General features: G+C 38.4%; 1 protein-coding gene across 4 annotated transcripts in view; it reads left to right on the forward strand.

The window, feature by feature from the left end:
• Positions 1-26,498, forward strand: part of CADPS2 (calcium dependent secretion activator 2) — a 409,931-nt gene that overhangs the window by 245,622 nt on the left and 137,811 nt on the right. For all 4 annotated transcript variants that reach the window (XM_083366018.1, XM_083366019.1, XM_083366020.1 and 1 more), the window contains exons 14-16: positions 14,758-14,859; positions 18,701-18,764; positions 22,713-22,836. In XM_083366018.1, the coding sequence (XP_083222144.1) occupies positions 14,758-14,859; positions 18,701-18,764; positions 22,713-22,836 (290 nt within the window). The remainder of the gene's footprint in view (positions 1-14,757; positions 14,860-18,700; positions 18,765-22,712; positions 22,837-26,498) is intronic.

A 26,498-nucleotide genomic window follows, 5' to 3' on the forward strand; every position in this document is an offset into this window, starting at 1 on the left:
GTTGAAGCCTCCGGGTGCTCTTCAAGGGCAGCCCCATGTAAAGAGCATTGCAGTAATCCAGGCGAGAAGTGACAAGGGCATGGGTAACCGTGCATAGGGCATCCCGGTCCAAAAAGGGGCACAACTAGCACACTAGGCGAACCTGTGCGAAGGCCCCCCTGGTCACAGCCATTAGATGATCTTCCAAATTAAGCCGTGAATCCAGGAGGACACCCAAGTTGTGAGCCCTTTCTGAGGGGGGCAATACCTCCCCCCCATCAAAAGAGATAGAACTTGTTGGACAATAAGAGATGCCGGTATCCACAGCCACTCAGTCTTGGAGGGGATCAAAAGTTTTTTGTTTTTTTCCTACACCCAGAAAATATCAGTAGGATCTTGAGCACTATGACTACTTAGCATTTTCAAGAACTAGTTCCAGTAAAGTCGTTCACTTTTAAGTAAAGCATCTTCATTAAACAATTTGGAGAGACCTAGAAAGAAGTACCAGAGTGATGAAATAATCTGACCAGAGGAACTTACAGACTCAAAATAAAAGAGCAAGCCCATTATTTATTTGAAACAGCAAATACAATAATTTAGTTAAAACTAGAGTCTATAAAGAACAGCAATCAAAAATAGCACTGACAGTGTAGTAAATAAATGAAGCAAGCTTAGAATTTAAGTCCTTCAAAACCACTCAATTTTTCACAAAAGTTATTGCCTTAAGATTGCATCCTTACATTTATGCCATGTCAAAGAAGCCGCGAAATCATCTTCTCAGTTAAAATCCAATAGCCAGAAATATCCACAGAAAGCCAACACTGGGGATTTTTAAGAAGAGATTGGACAACCATTTGTCTTAAATTGTATTTGATTTCCTGCTTGAGGAGGGAGTTGGGCTAGAAGACTTCCAAGGTCCCTCCCAACTCTGTTATTCCATTATATTCTGTTATGATGCAATCTTCACCCCTTGTTTGTATAGGATGACCCAATATAAGTATAAAAGGAACAGTTTGAAGCATGATATATATTTTGTTATTTACATGACTTTTTCTCCCCATAGACACTGGGGGTCCAGTTGAAACAATTCACAGCCATCTTTTTGTTCATATTTTGTACCATTTGTTCTCTCTTTTGTTCCTCTATAAATATATTTCATCAGTCAGTTGGAGTTCACATCTGAAGTTATAATGAAAACATAATACTGTATTAGTAGGCTACAGTTATATCTTGTAGATTACCTGTCGCAACCCAACATCACAAATTGAAGATTAAATTCTTTTTCACATATTTCCAAAATCATGATCAACAACTTAGTAAATATGCTTGCCCTTCTCAGCTAACTTATTTCCCTTATTTTATTGTCGGCCTATATAACCATCCAAATATAGTCATATTTAGAAATTAAGTAATTAATGTGATTGCATTATTATCAAACACATATATATATATAATCAGATAAATGTTGACTTCAAAATTATCATAATTACACAAAGTATAGGCTTTTCAGTAAGAGCAGGAGTTAAGTGAAGTTACAAAATACAGCAAAGAACGATTGTTTTCTTCTTCGTCTCATCTTATATCTGGTTTTCATGCTGCGACTTCCCATTTTGTCCATCTCTTTTTGAAATGATGTTGGTGGGAAATACATGAAGTGCAAAGTGACTTTTTCCTCCTGCTGAGAGGCAAGCTGAATTGACAAAGAAGCCTCCCACCCCCACCCCTAGTTGGCATTTTACTACTTCTCTTTGACAGAAGCTGATATGTTGAACATTCTTCAAAGAGATAATAAAGGGGGAAACTGTATAGGAATGAAATCATTCCGTGGCCACCAATGTTATAATTTTATTTTTATTTTTTTAAAAAAAGATTACTTCCAGGGGTAGGCAAGGAATAAGACCAGAATGTGCAGCTCTTCGGTTCTTGTCTGGGCTGAAAGTCTGAGATACTTGATTGGGTAGGAAAAAAAAATGCCCGTGCAAAGAAAAGTATTTTCTGTCTAGCAATGAATGTGGATTTTTTGTGAAGAAACTGAGCACGGCAACATGAACTGCCATTCATAGAGGCTTTTAGAAAATATCCAATTGGAAGTATTTACTTACTGTGTTGCACTGGCTGAAATTTCATTTCCTAATACAGGTAATCCTTGACTTATGACCGGTCATTTAGTGACCCATCAAAGTTCTGACAGACTTCAAAAAGAGCTACAGTACTTATGACCCAGATTCAAAGTTCTGATAGCTAGGAGCCCCCTGTGGTTACATTACCACATTTTGGTTTCCTGGCAAACAATCCACATTTATGGCTGTTTGCAGCACCCCGCAGTCATGGGATTTACAACTTACAAAACTTGATTTACAACTTTTTTGCTGGAAACTGGCATTTACTTCTAATTTCCAGCAAACAACACCCATAACAAACAATAGGTTCATTTACAGACCAGTGGCATTCATAGTGAATGAATGAATGAATGAACCTTTATTGTCAAAGTACAGCATGTATACATTGAGATTGGCTGAGCCTCCCTTTGTGCCCCCCACCACCACAACTCACAGTGACAACAAACCCACCATCTTGTTACACCATGTCACTTAGCAACCACCCCAAAAGTCATAAAATTGAATGTGGTTGCCTTGGGACCCACTTAACAACCATCATGACTTCACCAAATTTGCAGACTCAATTACTGTCATAAGACTGGGACTACCTGTAAAACATGTTGGTCACAATTTGAAGGAGTGAAGTAGTATATGATTTGTAGCATTGACATAGAAGCTGTTACAATGTAGTCCTTAAAGTAAGTCCTGATGCCCTGAAATGTTGATAGTGTTTGTGTGAATGGATGAATGCATTTCAAACATTTGCAAGGCATTAACATAGAATGAAAGCTAAGCTAGTCTTTTAAAAGCAACATGGACAAGCAGATAAAGTTTAAAGACAATGGGTCCTTCCTAATTATTTCTGGATATTATTTTTTTCTCAGGTTAATAAACAAACAAACAAATAAATAAATTGTATAATTATAACAAATTAACATTAAATATTGTGACTAAACTGAGGTCATAGAACATGTCCATATTAGAACATGTAAAATGTAAAAATATTTTTTTTAAAAAAATTCTGATTACTTCTGTCAATATCCTGCCTAAAGTTTTTATACATTCTTTCTGCTTAGTTATTTCATACACATATTAAACTGGATCTGGATGAGGCAACTGCTTTGTACAGCAGCAAAATGAACAGAGCTTATGTACTATGTTTCCTGCTATTTCCCTTGAATGTTCATAGCATCATAAAATTAAGAGTTTTGGAGGAAAGAAACAGCCAACTTCATCCAGAAAATATTTTGGGTCATCCTATTTTATACTTGTATCAAGTTGGCTAGAGACCCCTTTTTCCATTATAACTGAAAACCTGTGTTTCAACAATCCCTCTGAGATGTTAATACAATTTCATTTTGCACTTTGGAAATTAAGTTTCAGGGTCTGCATGGATTTCTGGTCCTCTCTTTCTTTAGAAACAAAGGTGATATAAAAGTAAATCATGCTTTTATAGGAAGCAGTTATTTGGTATTTGGTTTTTTTTTCTTGGTTAAGATTGATCAAGAAAAACACCATTCCTCATGTCTTAAGGAAATAAGTAAGGAAACTTTCAGATCCTAAAAGCTACAGGAAGTAATGGATTGGCAACAAAAGTAGATGCACAATGTATAAATAGGCTAAAATTATAGCCCTTTTCACTGAAAAAAATAATGCAATCTTATATTGCTAAATATTAGCCTGTGACAGTGTTAAGATGAGGTAATAATTGCTAAGAAAAAAATTGATTAAGAAAGAACTCTAGATGGGTGCACATGAAAAGTTATAGGTTCTTTCTAGAACATCTCAAATGTGGAAAATGTGCAGAACAGTGAAATATGTTATTCTTGAGCATAACTTGCTGCAGGATGGACCATTTGTCTTCTGAGTTTCCATGGTAGAATGTCAAAAAAGGGAAGATTAGATCTATGCACCGTACTGAGTAAAAAGGATAATATAGGAGAAGATGGTGATGGTTATAACATCTAGTCATGCAGTGCCACATCTAAACAGTGGCAAAGATGTTCTTGTGGGGAACTTCCGTTAAATCAATCTTCCAGGAATGCAGATAGTAACGTGTTATCTGCAAAGGATATCTGAGGGCTGGGAACTTTCAGAAAAACCCTAGTGCCAAACTTTAGGGTTAGATCTGAAGTCTTTCTGGAACTATGTGTCAAAAGTTTGTTGTTTTACTCAGATCAATCTAACTAAAAATACAGCATAGTCAGATATTGCAAAGACTGTGGATCTGCAGTTAAAGTTAAGTATTGGGGGGTGGGGGATTGAACATGTAGGTAGAAAGCTGTCCCCCCAAAATCAGATAGGCCATAGTTTTCCCGAAGTAAATTAAGCCAATATTCAAGCAGCCAAGTCAAATACAGGACTCTATAGAATTCAAACTGGTTTCAACCTTATGAAGGGATTGGATAAATATTGAAGTCCATAAAGGAAGGTCCATATTTAGATTGAATAGATTAAAGGGGAGGGTCTTTTAGCTATATTTATGTCTATGTCTATGTATATTTATAGCCTATGTATATAGGCAAAGTGAATCATAACTTTCACTTTATATATATTTCAGTTGCTGCTGGTTGTTTGCTGTTGCTTGCTGTTTCATTTCATAAAATGTAAAATGGCATTTGCTCAGCTTTGAGTTTTTGAAATTGCCCCCTTGTCTGATCTTTTTCAGAGTGTTGTTGCTTAAAAGAAAATTTAGGTATATGTAAATGCCCAGACCTGTTCCATGCTGACACCAATGATTTCCTAGGATGTGACATGACACAGCATTTCTAGAAAATGCAAGTAATTTTGTTTTAGCTTTGGTGATGTCAAGGCTATTATTATTATAGTAGGTAATAAAGATGGTAAGGGAACTGCTGATATGTGCTGAAAAACAGAAATAATAGTTGTATCTATTGCATAGAGGAAGATTATGATGGCTGTTTGGACAATTAACACATCTAAAATTATGATCCTAATACTTATAATTGAAAAATAAAACATGCAATTTTATATGTGCTTCTAATATTAGATAAAACTACTTTTTTAAATTACGAATTCAGCATTATTTTAAAACTTCCAGTAAGTTTTCCATCTATTTAAAATCATCTCACTTCTGCAAATTCAAGTAATGATAGTGCAAAACAAGTTTCCAAACAAATTTTATTAGTGAGGGGGTAGGGCAAAAATCCTTCAAACTGAAAATAAAACTATATATTACTATCCAGCCTAAATAAACTGTAAACTGTTCCTCTTCCCAACATTGGGAATGGCTTTGGTTAAATGTTCCTGCATAACATTTACCAATAAAGAGAGAAAAAAGTAGCAAAAAAAATTCCTATATTGTTTTGCTATGAAATAAGCAGTAAATCAGAATTGCCATTTGCTCCATGATGGGAAAAAAAAACTATTTACAGTCTACAAGACAACAGATCAGAATAACTGTATTTTCATATTAAAAATTGTTCTGCTAGTCTCAGCTGCTATCTCAGAACTAATTGAAGAAACTACAATCATAAGGAAAACACTTCAAAGCTGGAGGTACATCATCAAATTTGCAGATGACACCAAGCTGGCAGGAATAGCCAACACTCCAGAAGACAGGCTTAAGATACAGGAGGATCTGGACAGACTTGAACACTGGGAGCTATCTAACAAAATTAAATTCAATGGTGAAAAAAGTAAGGTTCTACATTTAGGCAAGAAAAACCAGATGTACAGGTATAGTATAGGGGGTACATTGCTCAATAGTAGTAACTGTGAAAGGGATCTTGGAGTCCTAGTGGACAATCACTTAAATATGAGCCAACAGCGTGCTGCAGCTGCCAAAAAAGCCAACACAGTGCTGGGCTGCATTAACAGAGGGATAGAATCAAGATCACGTGAAGTATTAATACTACTTTACAATGCCTTGGTAAGGACACATTTGGAATACTGCATCCAGTTTTGGTCACCACGATGTAAAAAAGATGTTGAGACTCTAGAAAGAGTACAGAGAAGAGCAACAAAAATGGTTAGGGGACTGGAGACTAAAACATATAAGGAATGGTTGCTGGGATTGGGTATATCTAGTTTAACAAAGAGAAGGACGAGGGTGTGACATGATAGCAGTGTTCCAGTATCTCAGGGGTTTCCACAAAGAGAAGGGAGTCAAGCTATTTTCCAAAGCACCTGAAGGCAGGACAAGAAGCAATGGATGGAAACTAATCAAGGAGAAAAGCAACTTAGAACTAAGGAGAAACTTCCTGATGAGAAAAATGGTTGTAGGAAACTATGTTTGTCACAGCCTTACCCTTACTTATTACCCTGATATCAACTGGAAGACTAATTCTGCACCTTGAGAAATCAAATAGATTGCTGACCAACCTAGCTAACAACTTTGTTGACTAAAAGGTAGAGAGGGGAACTAGAGAGACAGCCATACTGGACTTAATTCTCATGAACAGAGAAGAAGTGATAGAGGGAATTGAAACTGCAGGACCCTTTGGTGAGAGTGCCCATGTCATACTGGAATTCAATATTGCAAACACAAGCAATAGAACATAATGATACCAGAGTCTTAGATTTTAAAAGAGCTGATTTTAGCAAACTCCAAGAGAACTTGGGAAAGATTCCTTGGATGAAAATCCTAAAGGGGAAAACAACTCAAGAAGTTTGGGAAACACTGAAAAATATGATCATAAAAGCCCAATCCAGAACAATACCATTGAAAAAGTAAATCAATAAATCTAACAAGAAACCAGCATGGCTGCACAAAGAACTCTCTGATAAACTCAAAGACAAAAAGGTACAAAAAATGGGACACATAACTAAGGCAGAATAACAGCAGATAGCCAGAATCTGCAAAGAAGAAGTCAGGAAAACAAAGGCTCAGAATGAACAAAGACTTGCAACAAAAATCAAAGATAGTAATAATAAAAAAGTTTCAACATATAAATAACAAGAAAAAAAATCAAGGAAACAGTCGGTCCACTAAAGAGAGAAGATGGCAAGGAAGTAACAGAGAGAAGAGAGAAAGCAGAGCTACTTAACTCATTCTATGCATGTCTTCATGCAAAAAGAAATTATAGCCTGATCTGCCAAAAACATAACAGACTACAAATAAAAATTAAAATAAAAAAAATGGTAAGAGAACACCTGTCTCTTCTTGATGAACATAAATCACCAGGACCTGATGGATTACATCCCAGAGTTCTGAAAGAGCTGGCAGATTTCATCTCTCAAAAATCCTGGAGCACCAGGGAACTACCACAGGATTGGAAAAGAGTTGATGTGGTTCTCATCTTCAAAAAAGGAGGGGGAAAAGCAGACCTAGGAAACTACAGACTAATCAGTCTAACATCAATATCTGGGAAGATATTGGAAAAGATAACCAAAAACAAATTGCGAACAAACAAAGTTATAACTAGAAGCCAGCATGGGTTTGTTAAAAACAGATCATGCCAAACCAATCTTATTTCATTCTTCGATCAGGTGACTAAATTGGTGGACCAGCAGAATACTGTGGACATGGTATACTTGGACTTCAGTAAGGCATTTGACAAAGTAAACCACAATCTACTTCTTGGAAAGCTTAAAAAAGTATATTATGCCACTTCCGGAAGTCCATTCTAGGCCTCGGAGGCCCAGGCCTCCATCAAATAAGAGAACCAGTTGTTTAGGTATTTGACTTCCACCACTGCCTAGATCCATGGTGGCAAAACTATGGCACGCGTGCCACAGATGGCACGCAGAGCCCTCTCTGTGGGCATGTGCGCTGTCACCCCAGTCCTAGGCCTTCAGCTGGGTTTTATAAAACCTTTTTACTTTAGGCCTCTGCCGCCGTGTCAAAAAAAAAGGTTCAATCAATCAATCAATTTCAACTTCTCATGGGGAAAAAAAAGATCTCGCAAAGTTGGAATTGATTGATTGAACTTTTTAGTCCCACCCAGTCTGCCATTACCACTGCAGCCACGCCCACCCAATGGGCCATACCCACCCAATGGGCCATGCCCACTCAGCACCCAATGATACATAAGTGGGTTTTGGGTTCCAGTTTGGGCACTCGGTCTCTAAAAAGTTTGCCATCACTGGCCTAGATAGGCTCAAGATCCAGAGGGATCTTGACAGACTTGAACACTGGGCCTTATCTAACAAAATGAAATTCAACATAGAGAATAGTAAAGTCTTACACTTAGGCAAGAAAAACCAAAAGTATATAGATAGATAGATTGGGTGAAACTAGGCTTAATAGCAACTATGACAGGGATCTTGGAGTCTTAGTGGACAATCAATTAAATATGAGTCAACAGTGTGCAGCGGCAGCCAAAAAAGCCAATGCAATCCTAAATTGCATTAACAGAGGGATTCAATCAAGATCACATGAGGTACTAACAGTGGTGGGATTCAAATATGTGAACAACTGGTTCTCTATGTGGATGCCACTTCTGGAAGTCCATTCTGGGCTTGGGCAACAAAAAATTAGCTACCAGTTCTGCCAAAGAGATGAGAACTGGCTGAATCCCACCACTGGGAACTAATACCAGTCTATAAAGCCTTAGTAAGACTACACCTAGAATACTGCAACCAGTTCTGGCCTCCACACTATAAAAAAGATGTTGAGACTCTAGAAAAAGAGCAGAGAAGAGCAACAAAGATGATTAGGGGACTGGAGGCTAAAACATATGAAGAACGCTTACAGGAACTGGGCATGACTAGTCTAGTGAAGAGAAGGTCCAGGGGAGACATGATAGCAGTGTTCTAATATTTGAGGGGCTGTCACAGAGAGGAGGGGGTCAACCTATTTTCCAAAGTACCTGAAGGCCAGACAAGGAATAATGGATGGAAACTGATCAAGGAGAGATTTAACCTGGAAATAAGGAGAAATTTCCTGACAGTGAGAACAATCAACCAATGGAACAGACTGCCTTCAGATGTTGTTGGTGCTTCATCACTGGAGGCTTTCAAGAAGAGACTGGGCTGACATATATCAGAAATGGTGTAGGGACTCCTGCTTGGGCAGGGAGTTTGACCACTAGATGACCTACAAGATTCTTCCAACTCTGTTATTCTATTCTATTTTTTCATATATTTGTCTGTATTTCAATATACAAATCCACAAAAACTTGAAAACTGCATTTAAAAAAGATTTTTTTAAAAAAATAAGAAATGTCAATTTAACTACGTACTTAAGCATTTTATTGTTTGTTGACAAGTAGAAACTAAAAGGAGAAAATGAATATGTCATGAAAAACTTTTGCTTTTATCACCTGGGCAGTGCTGAGATCTTAAAGCAGTCTGCTGTGAAGTATTTTCTTGCCATTCCCTCTTAGGGGATCAAACTCCTTATAGAAGAGCAAAAGCCCATAATTTAGCTACCTGCTATCTCTTGTGAGAATGACAATAAACATTATTTCCCATAAATGTAAAACAGAGAAGATAAACTTTGTCACCTCCTATAACAATGATGAAGAATTGGATCATATTGATTTCATATTGGTCCCTCAGACTCTGGTTTGGCATGGATTTTGTATAGCAATGGATCAACTATTATAAAATCATAGCAGAAGGGTAAGCCATGTTTGTCTATTGTAGCCAAAAAAAAATGAGGAGTAGCATGGTAGCACTTTTTCCAGAGTTCCAAAGTTCTTAAAAAGAATATGTTTTCATGAGTTATAGCTTTTAATAACATTGGTTAGTCAGAAGTACTTCTGTAAAATCATAGGCATTGTCAGGAGCATTTTGTATGACATGATAGATAGTGAGATCTTCTATAAAACTGTAACAATTCTTCTAGGAGAGCATGACAGATGGTGACATTCTTGGGGTTTACCTTTCTCACTTGTCATTATCAAGACCTCTGGTCTATTTCCTGACAGATGCAGACATGCCCTAGCAAAGTTTAATATGACAAGATTGTTTTCTTTATCATTTGCAGAGTGCAATGTCTCCTGACAGTCAAACTAGGCAGGAAAATTCACCTGAATTTGAGGATGTTCCATTTGTCAGGGCTCTGAGATAAAATGTCATGGCATTCTGGGTGAGGGAGAAAGAAGTTACTCATTCTTTCACATTACATTTATGAAAGAGTATGGTGATATGTCTGAGATTTGCCCTATCTGATGTTACTGAACCTGCAACATTATTTTCAAGAAATGTGGCTTTCTCTCACCTGAGAGGTCACAAGTAAAAATGGTCTAAAACAGACATGTCAAACTTGGGATGTCACATGATGTGACACAACGTATCGGAGCTTTTTCTCCATTGCCGGCAATGGGGTGGGCACGGTTTCCTGGTGACGCATCTGGCCTGCGGGCTGGCAGTTTGACACTCCTGGTCTAAAAAGAAGGAAACTGCTATGTGCCTACCAGTGCAACATTTTTGTCATCACCAAAGTATAGTTTATCATGCTTGATTCTTCACTGCCCAAATGTTCAGTTAGCTCTTCATCTGCTTAAGCTGTCCTGACTTTTTAAACAATAATAGTATTGATATTATTCTAAACTGACTGCGGAATTATAAATCTCTCTTCTTGTAGTGATGCAAACAAAAAAGCAGTTATGTGATTGCATCAGGGCTGATGAATCTGTGAGCTGTGAAAATCTTAAAACCTTATTTTAGGGGACAATCCTAGGCCCTGCTTCCATTATCTTTGCCCTTCATCTTCAATGTGACAATAATGCTACCAGTGAACTTAAATGAGTTATTGTAAAGATTGCTGAGAGATAATATGTAAAAGACTCCTAACACTTGAAATGCATTCTAATAAAAACCAAGAGTTGATACACTTAGTCATTGGTATATATCAAGTTTGAGATGGAGGGAGGAGAAGGATCAAGTATTCTAGTATTTCATTGTATCTTCTTCTCAAGTAAAGGAGTTAATTTGTCTTATGAAGTAATGAGTTCAGGAAGAAGGTTTGTATTTTACCATAGTGATCCTGTCAATGATGGCTGCACATCAAGGAGTTAGAACAATGTGCAGTCTTTGCCTAAGGGTGCAATATTATTTTCAAAGTGAGTTTTCACTTTTCCTGTAGGACACACTTGGCATTCATGATGAATTAAAATTATTTTAGGCTATGGGACATCAATATTATGATTAATTTTAATTGCACTTTTTGTTTTATATTGACTTTATAATTCAAAAACTTTGGGACTTCCGGTGGCCATAGCTTGTTGGAAAAATATACTGTTTCATTGTAGTAGAAGAGAAATATACCATCTTTAGCAATTTGTTGGGATGGTGGGTTGTTTTGAGGAGGATTTTTAAATTAATGTTTTGTCATTCATTCAGAATAAAAAATAACAAAACAGTTACTAATGAAAACATAACTGTTCCATCTTTAAATAATGGTATTTTTCAAGAAAAATAGAGTAATGATGCCAATTTTATTTAATAAGTTTGTCTTACCTGAAATCTAATGAATTTTAGGTGGCTTATAGAATTTACAAATAAACTACAGTAAACATCAGTGTTTTAATTAATTAAAATTATGATTAATTACAGCCCCCAGAGATGAAAGGGAGTCTTTTGGCAGGTGGCAGCAGCTTGCAACCTTCCCTGCTTGCAACCTTCCCTGTCCATTGACTTTCTGGGTAGGCCAGTAGAGAAGATTGCAAATGGTGATCAAATGATCACTAGGCGCTTGGCAACTAGTCTAGGTGTGAACAGGCTGCCAAGCACCCAGATTGCTATCCCAAGACTGCAGGGGTGTTAGTCTGCTATTTTGCAACTGTAGGAAGTTTATGAGGCTGTTGTAATTCCAGATCGTGATTAAATGAAGTAAATCAAGGACTGGCTGTATATCTTTTTTCTTTCTTTTTTAGTTTTCTTGTTTTTCTTATTCTATCTTCCTTACTTTATAGTAGTGTTAGCTTTTATGTTCTTATTTAAAAGGTGTGTGTGTGTGTGTGTGTGTGTGTATAAAACAGTACAATGTTAAGCCCTTAGCAGCCATTCACAATCAAGGTGAGATTTTCAGGCTTTTTTAACAAGCTTTATTGCAAGGAAATATGGAATTATACTACAGAATCTTGACAACTGAATCTACATACTTTAGCAAATCATTATCAGTAAATTTCTTGGTGATTTGGATGAGGTGATAGATGGGGAACTCATCAAATTTGTAGACAACACCAAGTGGCAGAAATAGCCAACACTCCAGAAGATAGGCTTAAGATACAGAAGGATCTTGACAGATGTGAACATTGGGAACTATCTAGCAAAATGAAATTCAGTGGTGAAAAAAGTAAGGTTCTACATTTAGGCAAGAAAAACCGAATGCACAGATACAGTATAGGTGGTACCTTGCTCAATAGTAGTAACTGTCAGAGGAAGGAGGCGGTGGTGAGACCTCTCCTCAAGAAGCCCACCTTGGACCCATCCTCTTTGAATAACTTTCGTCCTGTCTCCAATCTTCGCTTCCTTGCGAAGGTTGTTGAGAGCGTGGTGGCGCACCAACTTCCTCAGATCCTGGATGAAGCGGTTTATCTAGACCCGTACCAATCGGGTTTCAGGCTGGGCTACAGCACGGAGACGGCATTGGTCGCTCTGATGAATGATCTCTGGAGAGCCCGGGACAGGGGCCATTCCTCTGTCCTAGTCTTATTAGACCTCTCGGCGGCTTTCGATACCATCGACCATGGTATCTTGCTGCGACGCCTCAGGGGACTGGGAGTGGGAGGCATGGTTCTGCGTTGGTTCTCCTCCTTTCTCCAGGGTCGCTCGCAGTCGGTGCTGGCAGGGGGACAGAGGTCGACCCCGAGGCCTCTCGCTTGCGGAGTCCCTCAGGGGTCGGTCCTCTCGCCTCTCCTGTTCAACATCTACATGAAACCGCTGGGTGAGATCATTCGCAGCTTTGGAGTAGGGTACCATCAGTATGCTGATGACACCCAGCTTTTCATCTCAACTCCAAACAATATCAGTGATGCCCTCGACGTGATGTCCCGCTGCCTGAAAGCGGTCCGGGAATGGATGGGGAGGAACAGGCTTCAACTGAACCCGGACAAGACTGAATGGCTGGACGTACCGGCAAGCCAGGATATTCAGAACGTCCCATCCCTTAACATCGGGGACAAGTTACTACCCCCTGTTGATAGGGCCCGCAACCTGGGTGTCCTCCTAGACTCGCAGCTCTCCCTGGAAGATCACATAGGAGCTGTGACCAAGGGGGCCTTCTCCCGGGTTCGACTAGTTCGCCAACTACGGCCTTATCTGGACCTGGATGCCTTACGTACAGTCACCCATGCCCTTGTGACCTCTCGCCTAGACTACTGTAACGCTCTCTACATGGGGCTGCCCTTGAGATCCACTCAGAAGCTTCAACTGGTGCAAAGTGCAGCGGCACGGACACTCTTGGGAGCCTCCCGATACTCCCATATCACACCTCTCCTCCGTGCGCTGCACTGGCTTCCGGTTGCCTTCCGTGTGAAGTTCAAGGTGCTAACAATGACATACAAAGCCCTACATGGCATGGGTCCGGACTACCTACGGGAGCACCTTCTGCCAATGTCAGCACCCCACCGTCCTGTGCGCTCCCACAGAGAGGGCCTCCTCAGGGTGCCACCGCTCAAGGAATGTCGGCTGGTGGCCCCCAGGGGGAGGGCATTCTCAGTGGGTGCGCCAGCCCTCTGGAACAGCTTACCAACCGAAATCCGGATGGCCCCCGACCTCCGCACCTTCCGGCGCGACTTAAAAACCTTCCTGTTCCAGCAGTCCGGCCTGGCCTGATAGCTTTAATTGGGGTCCCAGTTTGTTTTTACTATTGTTTTTTATTGTTCAATCTGTATACCTTCCTTCCTCTGTACACCGCCCCGAGTCCCTCGGGAGAAGGGCGGTTTATAAAAACAAATAAATAAATAAATAAATAAATAAATAAATAAATAAATCAGTAGAACAGCCTGCCTCCAGAAGTTGTGAATGCTCCAACATTGTACATTTTAAGAAGAGACTAGACAGCCATTTGTCTGAAAGGTATAGGGTTTACTGCCTGAGCAGGGGGTTGGACTAGAGGACAAGGCTACGGGGATGCTGCAAATGTCACAAGTGTGAAAAACAGTCAAAATAACTTTTTTCAGTGCCACTGTAACTTAGAACAGTCACTAAACAAACTGACAACTATCTGTAGAATGGTGGTACACATCCTGGGGGCCTGCAGGTAGTGGAAGAAAATAAATAAGGTCACATTCACAATTACCTTTCTCTGATAGTACTCATGATAAAGTCCAAAGTACCTATCCTATTTTATGTTAAACAATGTTTTCCTTTTGGTGTGATATAAAGTGTAAAGAAACAAATGCTATACGTACAATCTCTTCTATCTGGTGTTCTATTTCTAGGATTTGCTGTGGCAAATTGCTCTTCCCTGCTCACTTACCTATAAGTTGTAAACTGTTTGCTTTTCCTGTTATTGCTTCTCTCATTTGAACAACTTTATTTAACTGTACTCCTTTCCTGTATCTTGTGCAAAATTGCCAGATATAGTCAGTTTATTCAGTTCAACGCTTCTATCATATTATTCCTGTTGAAGAGTTTTGTGGCTAATATATTAATTCTGCTTATGCTCCATTTCTTTTGAAACAGGAAGTGTTGTATGAAACTATAACTGGTGTACTATAAGTGCCTTACGAATTTCAAAATGAGTGAGTTAAGAAAATTGTGAGAGGGTGTATGTGCTCTTAATAAATAAAATGTGCATATCTTTTTAAATATCAATTTTCAGGCCTGATGGAATTGGGACTGTAACTGTTGAAGAGAGAGAAAGATTTGAAGATATTAAGAAGAGGCTTTCTTCACTTCTAGAAAACCAAATAAGCCACTTTAGGTGAGTGTTTGCACTTTGCAAGCTGGGCATATATAAAACTGTGAGAAGACAATAGAGAAGGAGTTAGGCATTAAGCCCTGGTATGAGTGTTTTGAATATTCTGCTTTTATAAAGCAGTTGAATCATTTTGCATACCGCATTCCATGCGGATGATTTCTGCCTATATGATATTTTTCATACCTAACATTGCTAATCACGTATGAACTATGCTGATTTTGTGTTAAATTAGCACAAGTGGCATAGCTCTACAAATCACCCCTTAATAAGTAGTGTAGTTTCTTGTTTAATTATTATAATGCTAATTTCTACCCATCATGATAATTTACCTTTTAATGGAGATGGAGAGGATTTGTTTATGCTTGGCTAGTTGGATTCTTTCAATAAGTTCAGTGATGCAAACCACTTGAAGATCCTAAGGTCAATTAAGTCTTCTCTTTCTCCTTCTCCTACTACCAACCCATGTTTGGCCTCTTAACTATTAATAGCAGGCACTGACTCATGTCATAAAACCTGAAAAAAGAATTCAGTGACAAAAACTACAATATCCAATTCCCCATTCCTGTTTGTAGAAAGAAAAACAGTACCTTTTTTAATAGCAATTTAGCATTGGGATAAATTTGTTATCAAAAATCCATTTTCTACAGAGGGAAAGTTTTCATTTCTTCATTCCTCATCTTAAAATGGAGCCCCTTTTTCCTTTAGCCAATGTCCAACTTTCACTTAATTTCCGTAGAAAACTAAAAGTCCAAATTTTTAGTGGTGGGAAATAGCACAAGATGATGGCAGTAGTTTAGTTTATTTGAAATGGGCCTCTAGCAAGGTAGACTTAATTACTCAAAAAAGGAAGTGTCTATCCTCCGAGGCAAAGGTCAACAAAGAATGAGGAACTGACTCTGGAGCCTGCCAAACAGATTGTTTAGATACTTTGTCCTAATTGCTAGAACAAAATTTGTCTCCTCAAGATTTTGACCATTACAAGCATTCATTTGGAACATGATCAAACAGCTGCAGGATTAATTTTTCTAATATCTGGAATGTTATATGATATTCCATTGTGTTGTTGATAAGGAGAGCAAATAGTATGTTAATATATTGTATTATTGAAAAATAATTGCATATGTCATTTTTGCACAGACTAGTTGCCCTCATGAGAGACAGTTTGGTGCAATACTTCAAAGTATCCAGTTAAAAACTGAGGGAACATGAATGCCAGTCCTGCCTTAGGCACTAAGCCAGTTAAGTGACTTTGGACTAGTTATTCTCTCTCATATAAAAAGAAGGCAATTGCAAATGGCTTCCAGAAATACTGCCAAGAAAATTGGATGGACTTATCCAATCAACAAAACAGACTTAAAGGGACCACTCTCACCAACTCGCTAAAAAAGATTTCCCTCATGCTAGCTAAGAATTTTGTTTCAGCTCATTTGGAAGAGAGTAGATTGCCTTCTGGTAAAAAGATGTTTGTGCCTGGTCATGTCCACCATGGCAACAGTTCTGTGAAATTTTTCAAAATTCTAAATATGGACACTGGCCCCAGTCCTGGGAGCAATTACATTAGGAGATGTGAGATGTAGGAGTCTTCTCAGATGACAAGAAACAAACAGGGAATATTCATTTATTTGTGCCTATTTCAAACAGTGAGGTGCAAGATTTGAGCGGCCAGTTATGATACAAAGCAATCTGGTATCATAAGTCTTCCTTGAAGGCTAAATTGGTCATTTCAAACCCAGAACTGACTACAATTCAAATAATTTGGTTAATGTATTTTAAAGTTTACTATAATTGTCATTAATGGTGTTAAAAAGGGTTGGAAACTAACATTTTGTATATTTAAAATGCAGATGTGGCTTTTAATTTTATTATAAATTTCAAAGCAATTTCCTTTTAAAAATTATCAAGAAATAGTTCCAGAATTCCCATATATCTCCTCCTAGATGAAAATTAAATGGAGGTAGATCCAGATACCATCCAAAACCAGAATCTCAGCAGGATTCAGCTTCTCTTTATTATCATAGAATTCACTACCATAGCACGATACTAGCTCTCATCTTGCAATATATGATTCAGATGTAACATAGCACTGTATGTTATTATCATAGGATTATATATCCTGGTACTAAACATATAACTTGGCCTTCAAGTCCTTGTTATAATGAATGTTCATTAGAAACAAATCTGTTGACATTCTAAAATGTTTGAATGTTTAATTATTTTTTACAGAAAAGCTATTTATAGAACTATATCTTAGGAGCACTGTAAAAGAAAAATGTGCATATTAATTAAATAGTTGTTTCAATGTTTCATTATTTAGAATTATATGTGCTTCAACTGGTCATTCATTTACTGACATATCATAACTATGTATTTATGAAAAGCCCTAAGGAATAATTTGATTTGAAATGTAACTCTGTGATTAGCAGCATTTCTTTATACTTTTATCAATTGAATAAAAATAGGAGTAAACACAGGAAAGTGCAGTTATTCTTGGATAATTTCTGGATTTGAGGTTGAAGTTGCATTTCTTATTTGCCTTAAGTGTATTTCACTGAATTAGTTTGGGGACTACAAAATACATATACTGCTACTTGATGAAGTTTCTGTAGAATTGCAAATACAGTAAAAATAAGAAAGAAGAATAGTATTCTGCTACTAGAGCTGCCCACCCAATTTTGTCCAAATTTCATTTCCAAGTTTTCTAATAAATTTTCAAAGATGATTTTTACATTATTTATCCTGAGCATAAAGTAACAGTAATAAACACAAACTTGTTAAATAAATTATAAATAATAGAGCATCTTTGTAGAAATAACTGATTCAGAAATGAGAAGAGCAGCTCCTAAAATGATAACAGGATTATTCCCTTAGAGGAGAGGCCACCAACCTTTTGGGCACCAGGGACCGGTTCTGTGGAGAGAGGTTTTTCTGTGGACCAGAGGGGGCATGGTTTTGTGTGCTGCCTGCATCCCACGGATGGGGTTTTGCTTGTTTGTGCAGCCCAATTGCTGGCATGCCGCAGCCCGGTACTGCTCCACGGACTGGGGGTTGGGGACCACTGTCTTAGAGGGGACTTCTAGTTGTGAGTCACAAGTTGTATCTAAAATTATTCAACTTTGTGATATCTAGGGTAGCCCATTGAAATCATGGCATGACTTTTATCTAATTTTTGGAAATCTCTATTCATCAAAAATCCACACATTTTTGTGTAGCATTTGTTAAGGTTCTTATGGGAAAGAGAGAGTAGGGATACACACACACACACACAAACACACACAGGCCAGGTGCCTGGAGATTTTAAGAGATTGGATGGGTATTTAAAAAAAAGATAAAAACTAATGCAAACTAATAAAGAGTAAGGGGGGGAAGGAAATCAAAAAATCAAAGAGAGAACTAAATGTTGAAGAAAGAAAAAGTAAAAATCATTTCCACATTTCTAATAATCTATTGATCATCATTAGCTTGATTTTAGCTTGATACAACTGAATATTTTAAGGTAGTACTGTAATGCACTTTTTTAAATAGTAAGTTTCTGCTATATTTTCCAATCTGTAGTTGAAGTAGTAGCTGTTATAAATAATTGTTATCCAGTTGTACATCTGCAGAGAAAAAGACACAGCTCAGTTAAATCAGATACATAAATAGCTAAATCCAGATCAAATAATAGCAAAATAAAAGTAAATACAAATTTAAAATTACTGTATGTGACTAGTATATTCAATCAGAAATGTAGCTTCTGAAATTTTCTCCCTGTGAGGAAGACAATAGATTAGGCATTAAATTATCTAGTAAAACCCATAGAAAGTGGGCTTCTAATATGTTGGGTTTTTTATTTGTCTCTTTGAAGATACTGCTTTCCTTTTGGACGTCCTGAAGGGGCTTTGAAAGCCACTCTTTCCTTGCTTGAGAGGGTAAGTCCATGAACTAAAACCAACCAATTTTGGGCTAGTATCCTCCAGAGACATTGGTCCTCCTCTGGGGGGCACCAAAACAGCCTATTTCTACTCAGATCTGTGCTGTTCATATTTAATTATGATTAGATTTTTATCCCAATGTTTAATATACATAATGCTTATCCTTTACAAACTAAAAAGTCCCAAATCACCTGTCTTTCTGCTTTGATGAGCTGATATACCATATATATATAAAGTCCAAATTCCAAACAAAGGCAGTGCCAAAGAATGTACAAACTATCGCACCATTGCACTCATTTCTCATGCTAGTAAAGTCATGCTTAAAATCCTACAAGCTAGACTTCAGCAGTATGTGGATCGAGAACTACCAGAAGTACAGGCAGGATTTCGAAGAGGCAGAGGAACTAGAGATCAAATTGCCAACATACGCTGGATCATGGAGAAAGCTAGGGAGTTCCAGAAAAACATCTACTTCTGCTTCATTGACTATGCTAAAGCCTTTGATTGTGTGGATCATAACAAACTGTGGCAAGTTCTTAAAGAGATGGGAGTACCAGACCATCTTATTTGTCTCTTGAGAAACCTATATGTCGGTCAAGAAGCAACAGTGAGAACTGGACACGGAACCACTGATTGGTTCAAAATTGGGAAAGGAGTCCGGCAAGGCTGTATACTGTCACCCTGCCTATTTAACTTATATGCAGAGCACATCATGAGAAAGGCAGGGCTAGATGAATCAAAAATTGGAATTAAGATTGCTGGAAGAAATATCAACAACCTAAGATACGCAGATGATACCACTCTAACGGCAGAAAGTGAAGAAGAACTAAAGAGCCTCTTGTTGCGGGTGAAGAAGGAGAGTGCAAAACTTGGGTTGAAACTTAACATTAAGAAAACCAAGATCATGGCATCTGGCCCTCTCAATTCCTGGCAAATAGATGGGGAAGAAATGGAGGTAGTGACAGATTTTGTTTTCCTGGGCTCCAAGATCACTGCAGATGGGGACTGTAGCCAAGAAATTAAAAGACGCTTGCTCCTGGGAAGGAAAGCCATGGCAAATCTAGACAGCACCTTAAAAAGCAGAGACATCACCCTGTCAACAAAAGTGCGTATAGTCAAGGCTATGATCTTCCCAGTTGCAATGTATGGCAGTGAAAGTTGGACCATAAGAAAGGCTGAGCGCCAAAGAATTGAGGCCTTTGAACTATGGTGCTGGAGAAGGCTCCTGCGAGTCCCTTGGACTGCAAGGCGATCAAACCAGTCAGTCCTAGAGGAGATCAATCCTGACTGCTCTTTAGAAGGCCAGATCCTGAAGCTAAAACTCAAATACTTTGGCCACCTAATGAGAAGGAAGGACTCACTGGAGAAGAGCCTAATGCTGGGAAAGATCGAGGGCAATAGAAGAAGGGGACGACAGAGAATGAGGTGGCTGGATGGAGTCACTGAAGCAGTAGGCGTGAGCTTAAATGGACTCCAGAAGATGGTAGAAGACAGGAAGGCCTGGAGGAATGTTGTCCATAGGGTCGCGATGAGTCGGACACGACTTCGCAGCTAACAACAACAACAACAACAACAATATATATATATACTGTATATACTGTATATACTGTATATATATACTGTATATACATATATACATACATACATACATACATATATATAGATATAGATATAGATATATATGGGACGCGGTGGCTCAGTGGGTTAGGATGCTGAGCCTGTCGATCAGAAGGTCGGCAGTTTGGCGGGTCGAATCCCGAGTGCCGCGTAACAGAGTGAGTGTCTGTTACTCGTCCTAGCTTCTGCCAACCTAGCAGTTTGAAAGCACATAAAAATGCAAGTAGAAAAATAGGGGCCACTATGGTGGGAAGGTAACAGCGTTCCATGAGCCTTTGGCATCTAGTCATGCTGGCCACATGACCACGGAGACGTCCTCGGACAAGCGCTGGCTCTTCGGCTTTGAAACGGAGATGAGCACCGGCCCCTAGAGTCGGAAATGACTAGCATGCATGTGCGGGGGAATCTTTACCTTTACATATTATATATATAATATAATATATATATAAATCATGACACAGACATGATTTTTTTAAAAAAAGCCTGAGCAATGATGTTGGGTTTTAAAAGTATGAACTCTAAATCCAATTCAGTCATTTATGACACTGTGCAAAATACTTTCCAAAATAACCTGTAGAGAATGAAAAATCCTTAGAAAACTTTAATGCTGGCAAGTATCTGCAGAGTTAAATTTGGTCTTAGGAAGTTTTGGTCCCAGTAAGTCTTGCACTCAGCTGGCTACCTTAGTAAACTCATCTTGTCAATCCCTGTCTATAAAATTGAGCTCTTAATTACCAATCTCACAGTGTTAATATGAGGTTAATATGCATTAGACTGTAGCTGCTGAGGAAATTTGCTACATTTGGTGAAGCATTTGATTACTTCTGTTCAACTTCATTCTTGGTGAGATTGATCCCTGGAAACCCCTGGCGAGAATTAGAAGTCCTGACTCACATGTTCCCTGCCCACATATTTTTCTTGTGCTGCTCCTAGATACATATCCTATACTCAAATGACACATGTGAATTTGGCTATCACACAAGAATTTACTCTTATGCAGTACTGTAGTATAAATGCCTTGGCAAACCATTTTTCCTTAATTCAGCAATATAAAATTTAAAAAGTAATCTTGTTTTGCAATTTTGAAACCTAATGTATTTGTAACTGAGGATATACTACTTATATTGTTTATATTTTCTTTTGTTTATAATTTGTCTTTTGTACAATATGTACAATTATCCACCCCCCTGAAGCTTTGCACTGGCTCACCACAGGGCTGCGTGCTTAGCCCCTACCTGTACTCATTGTACACATATGACTGTGTATCATCCGACCCATCTACTGTGATAATTAAGTTCACAGATGATACTACCGTAGTGGGTCTTATTACAGGTGGGGATGAGACAGCATACAGGGGGGAGGTACAAAATCTATCCATATGGTGTTGCAACAACAGCTTGCACCTGAACATCAGCAAGATGAAAAAGATGGTACTAGACTTCCGGAGGAAAAAGGAGAAACCTGCCCCACTTTACATCGGGGAGGACTGTGTGGAGAGAGTTTCCTCCTTTAAATTTCTGGGAGTCTATCTCTGCGAAGATCTGACCTGGAAAGTTAATACAACCCAGGTGGCCAGAAAGGCCCAACAGAGACTTCACTTTCTCAGGGTCTTGTGGAAGAACAGGGTAGAACAATGGCTAATGAACCTCTTTTACCGGTCTACTATAGAGAGGGTCCTCTCGTACTGTATTGTGGTTTGGTATGCTGGTCTGACAGCCGTGGATAGGAAAGCATTACAGAGGGTGGTGAGCACAGCACAAGACATTGTGGGCTGTCTCCTGACACCACTGGATGACATCGCCAGGCTCGTTGCCTTGGAAGAGTGAGGAAAATTCTCAGGGATGACTCACACCCTGGACGGTATCTCTTTACTCTCCTACCATCGGGTAGGAGATACAGGAGTATAGCCAGCCATACCAACAGGCTGAAGAACAGCTTTTATCCATGGGCTGTTAGGCTTTTTAACGGGAAATAGTTTTATAAGGTTTATGCATGATTGACTTGTGAGGCCGGTGTGTTGTGCAATTAGTTCACATGGTGTAATAAGATGGAGGGTTTGTGTCACTGTAAGTTGGGGGTGGGGGCATGAAGGCAGGCTCAGCCAATCTCAATGTATACATGGTTGTACTTTGACAATAAAGGTTCATTCATGTCAATAGGCAGACCTTAACATTATGGCCTCAGCAATGGTTTTAACATAGCTTTTATCCATTAATAATTTCCTTTCTTTTCAATTTTTAATAGTTACAAAAGCTTTTCTTTAAATAGTACATTTTTTATTTTCTGGGAAGATATCTGACCAAAAGTATTTGATTGTCTTTGGCTTAGGTCTTAATGAAAGATATTGCTACTCCCATACCAGCAGAAGAAGTGAAGAAAGTGGTTAGAAAATGTCTAGAGAAAGCAGCCTTGATCAATTACACTCGACTTACAGATTATGCCAAAATAGAAGGTTAGTACAGTGATCAGCTACTGTAGTGGCTGTAAAAGCAATTGGTGCCCATGCATTGCATGCATTTTGTGAGCAGCCTTTTCTCTTTGCTGAGCAAAAGCCTGAACCACAGCAAGGGGAAATATCTCATTAAAATCTCAGCTGGTGAACTACTGAGCTTTTTCCTATTCATTGCTGTAATATGCCTCCTGGGACCATGCTTGAATGAATGATCTTTGCTTTGTGCTGAAGTTGTCCTTTGTCCTTTATTTTAACTGTAGTTTTATGTTTCACAAAAGTGGCTCAGATCAGCCTGTTCTGGTAGACATTCTCTTTCCCAGTGTTGACATTTGAACTCAGTTGCTTCATACAGCAAGAAGTTCCTGTTGTTGTCAGTCTAGAATAATGCATTATTAATCCTTACATAATTTTAATATATATTATAGGACTATTTTATTAACAGACAACTGATAATCTACATTGTCAAATTAAATGAGGACCCAGATTGTTGGGGGCAATAAGATGACTTTGTAATAATGCTGCTTGGGGGCCCCCGAAAGCCCTAATAAGCAGGCATATACATAGAATGAAGGCTATTGCTAAGCACATTGATTTGTGCTTAGATTGTAAGCCGCCCTGAGTCTTCGGAGAAGGGCGGGATATAAATGGGATTTTTAAAAAATCATGGCCCTTAGCTTGTGGATGATAACACTATAAAAGTAAAGAAAGACTCAAAGGTTTATTACAGGGATTATTGCAAGTTTCTCTTTTAGCCAGAAGTGACTACTTATAGGATCACCAAAGTGACTTAGAAACTTGACTTTCCAAGAAAAGAAAGGGGACATTAGAGGCAAGACAAGTTGGGGGCACCAATCAATGGTCAATCATTCATTCAGCAATCTGGAGAAAATGCCACAGAGGCTGAGATTATTAATTTATGAAGCAAATCAGCTCAGCCTGCAAAGATCTATGGAATCCCCACACTGTTGTGAGGATACAGATGCATAATACAAACCTCAGATTGAGTTCAAAGGAAGCACTGACAAATTACTCATAGTTAAATTGACAGGGCAGGAAAGAAATCACTCTTACAATACTATTGCATCAATATCCAATTTTCATTCAAGATTACCTACTGGTTTATATCTAATATTATCTAAAGGATAGTTTATACTTCTTTATTCAGATTTGTAATTGTTTTGAAAAACAAACTATAAATAGTTTATAGTTTATGATGTGCTAAATTCCTAAATCTAAATTTATTTATTTAATTTATTTATTTAATTTAATTTATATACCGCCCTTCTCCCGAAGGACTCAGGGCGGTGTACAGGGCAATACAATAAAATACAATGTACAAAAATTAAAAAAAAAATTAAATACTATAGCCCTATTCAATAAATTAATACAAAACTATAAAATACCCCTAAACCCATCACACCAGGCTGGCTTCTTCAAATAAATGTGTTTTTAGGTCCCGTCGGAAGGAGCGAAGGTCAGGAGCCATCCGGAGCTCAACCGGTAGACGGTTCCAAAGGTCTGGCGTGCCCACAGAGAACGCCCTCCCCCTGGGGGCTGCCAGTCAACACTCTTTGACCGACGGCACCCTAAGGAGGCCCTCTCTGTGGGAGCGCACGGGACGAAGGGAAGTTGATGCCGGCAGCAGGTGCTCCCGTAAGTAACCCGGACCCATGCCATTTAGGGCTTTATAGGTCATTACCAGCACCTTGAATCTTACCCGGAGGGCAACCGGAAGCCAATGAAGCTCACGGAGTAGAGGTGTTACATGGGAGTATCGGGAGACCCCCACCACCACTCGCGCGGCTGCATTTTGCACCAGCTGGAGCCTCCGAGTAGTCCTCAAGGGCAGCCCCATGTAGAGAGCATTGCAGTAGTCCAAATGGGAGGTCACAAGTACATGAGTGAGTGTGCGCAAGGCATCCCGGTCTAGATAGGGTCGCAACTGACGCACCAGGCGAACCTGCGTGAAGGCCCCCCTAGTCACAGCTCCTATATGATCTTCCAAGGAGAACTGTGAATCTAGGAGGATACCCAAGTTGCGAGCCCTATCTACGGAGGGTAACATCTCACCCCCCATAATTAACGATGGAATATTCTGAATTTCCTGAGAAATTAAATATTTGGTTCGATGAAGCTGATTTATCAAATCAATCCAAATCCAAATCAGTCAATAGTCAATAACTTGTTATTGGGCAGACCAGTTTTCTTAACTAGGCATTATGGCTAAATATATCATCTGACACATCTGAAAGGTACCAAGTTCATAAAAATCAAAGACTTATACTGGGTATTTTCCAGAATTTTACTCTAGAATCTTCTGAATATAAAGCATTTTATATACTTGTTAGTTATAGCAGTAGCATAATGTGTTTTTACGATTTTGTTTAAGGAATATTATAGAATCTTCCAGTTTATATTCAGTTTATTACAATTTATTTTAGTATGTAAAATTTCAGTCATGAATATTATTTTAAAAATCAGGGAAAAGGAATACACATAGTATATATGACCATTTGTTTTAACTTATTTTTCTCATTCTTCAGGTTCACTGACAAACATGGGTTAACCAATCTCCTCACTGATTAGTCCAAAAAAAGCCATCTCATCACTATAGCAACCAGTATTATATCATGGGAATAACAACATGGAGGCACCTTAGTAACCAGTTTATCATAATTAATTAAGATATCATGTTGTGTTTAAATGAAGGAGGATGTATGTAGATCTTTTGGAAAATGAGAAAGTTACCTTTTCACCTTCAGCAAGCATCCAATGCATGCTTACAGCAGGGGTTCTTGCTGTTCAATTATCTTGAGTTTTTAACAAGCTTGTTTGGAATAATTGGTGTAAAAATAGAAAGTTTCTAAAAGAAGTCACCAAAGCTGGGCTGAAAGTCAGCAAAGTAATCTTGGCATATAACTCACTGTTTACAGGTGATATAAATGTCTTTACTTTATATCTTTTAAAACATTCTGAAAATGTAAGAAATAGTCTTCCTTGAAAAAAGTGTGACTAAGAATGCTTTAAAGTTCCAACTGAATGATCACCAGCAATATCACTTTTTCTCTTCAGTTGAACCACATATATTTAATTAAGTAGAAATTCATAAGTCAGAATTCAAATCTTGTGTTATGAAGTTCACAAATCCTGCCTTTGTCTGAAATTAAGTATGTCTGAATCCACTCCTGGTAGAGGAAAATGCCTTCTTCTTTCCTGTGGAATAAAGAGAAAAATGCATTATTGCAGTAAGTAAGAATTCCATATTGATGTGGCCACAAAAATTAATGATATTAATGTTAAGAGGCTATATTATTCTTGGATAAGGAGGGCAGAAGCTATGATAGAGCAACCATACAGATATAATCTTTACTATGCCAGCCACACTACAATGATACCAGGAAGTAGAGAAATATCACTTTGTAAATCATATCAGTTTCAGTAGAACAGAAATCACTAGCAATACAGGGCTGTTACAGAACAGGGTCATTTTTATGGGCATCTTGAGTAAATAAAGAGGCTTTGAACTAGAAACATTGGTATGGTATGGCATGGCATGGTGTATGGTGTTTGATATATGGTGCATGGTTTATGATGTAAGGTGATGGTATAGTATGGTATGGTACAGTATAGTTCTTGCAATCATTGCTTTAGTTAAATGAACC

The sequence above is a fragment of the Vipera ursinii genome (assembly GCF_947247035.1).
Source record: "Vipera ursinii genome assembly, chromosome: 6".
In the NCBI taxonomy this organism is placed as follows: Eukaryota; Metazoa; Chordata; class Lepidosauria; order Squamata; family Viperidae; genus Vipera; species Vipera ursinii.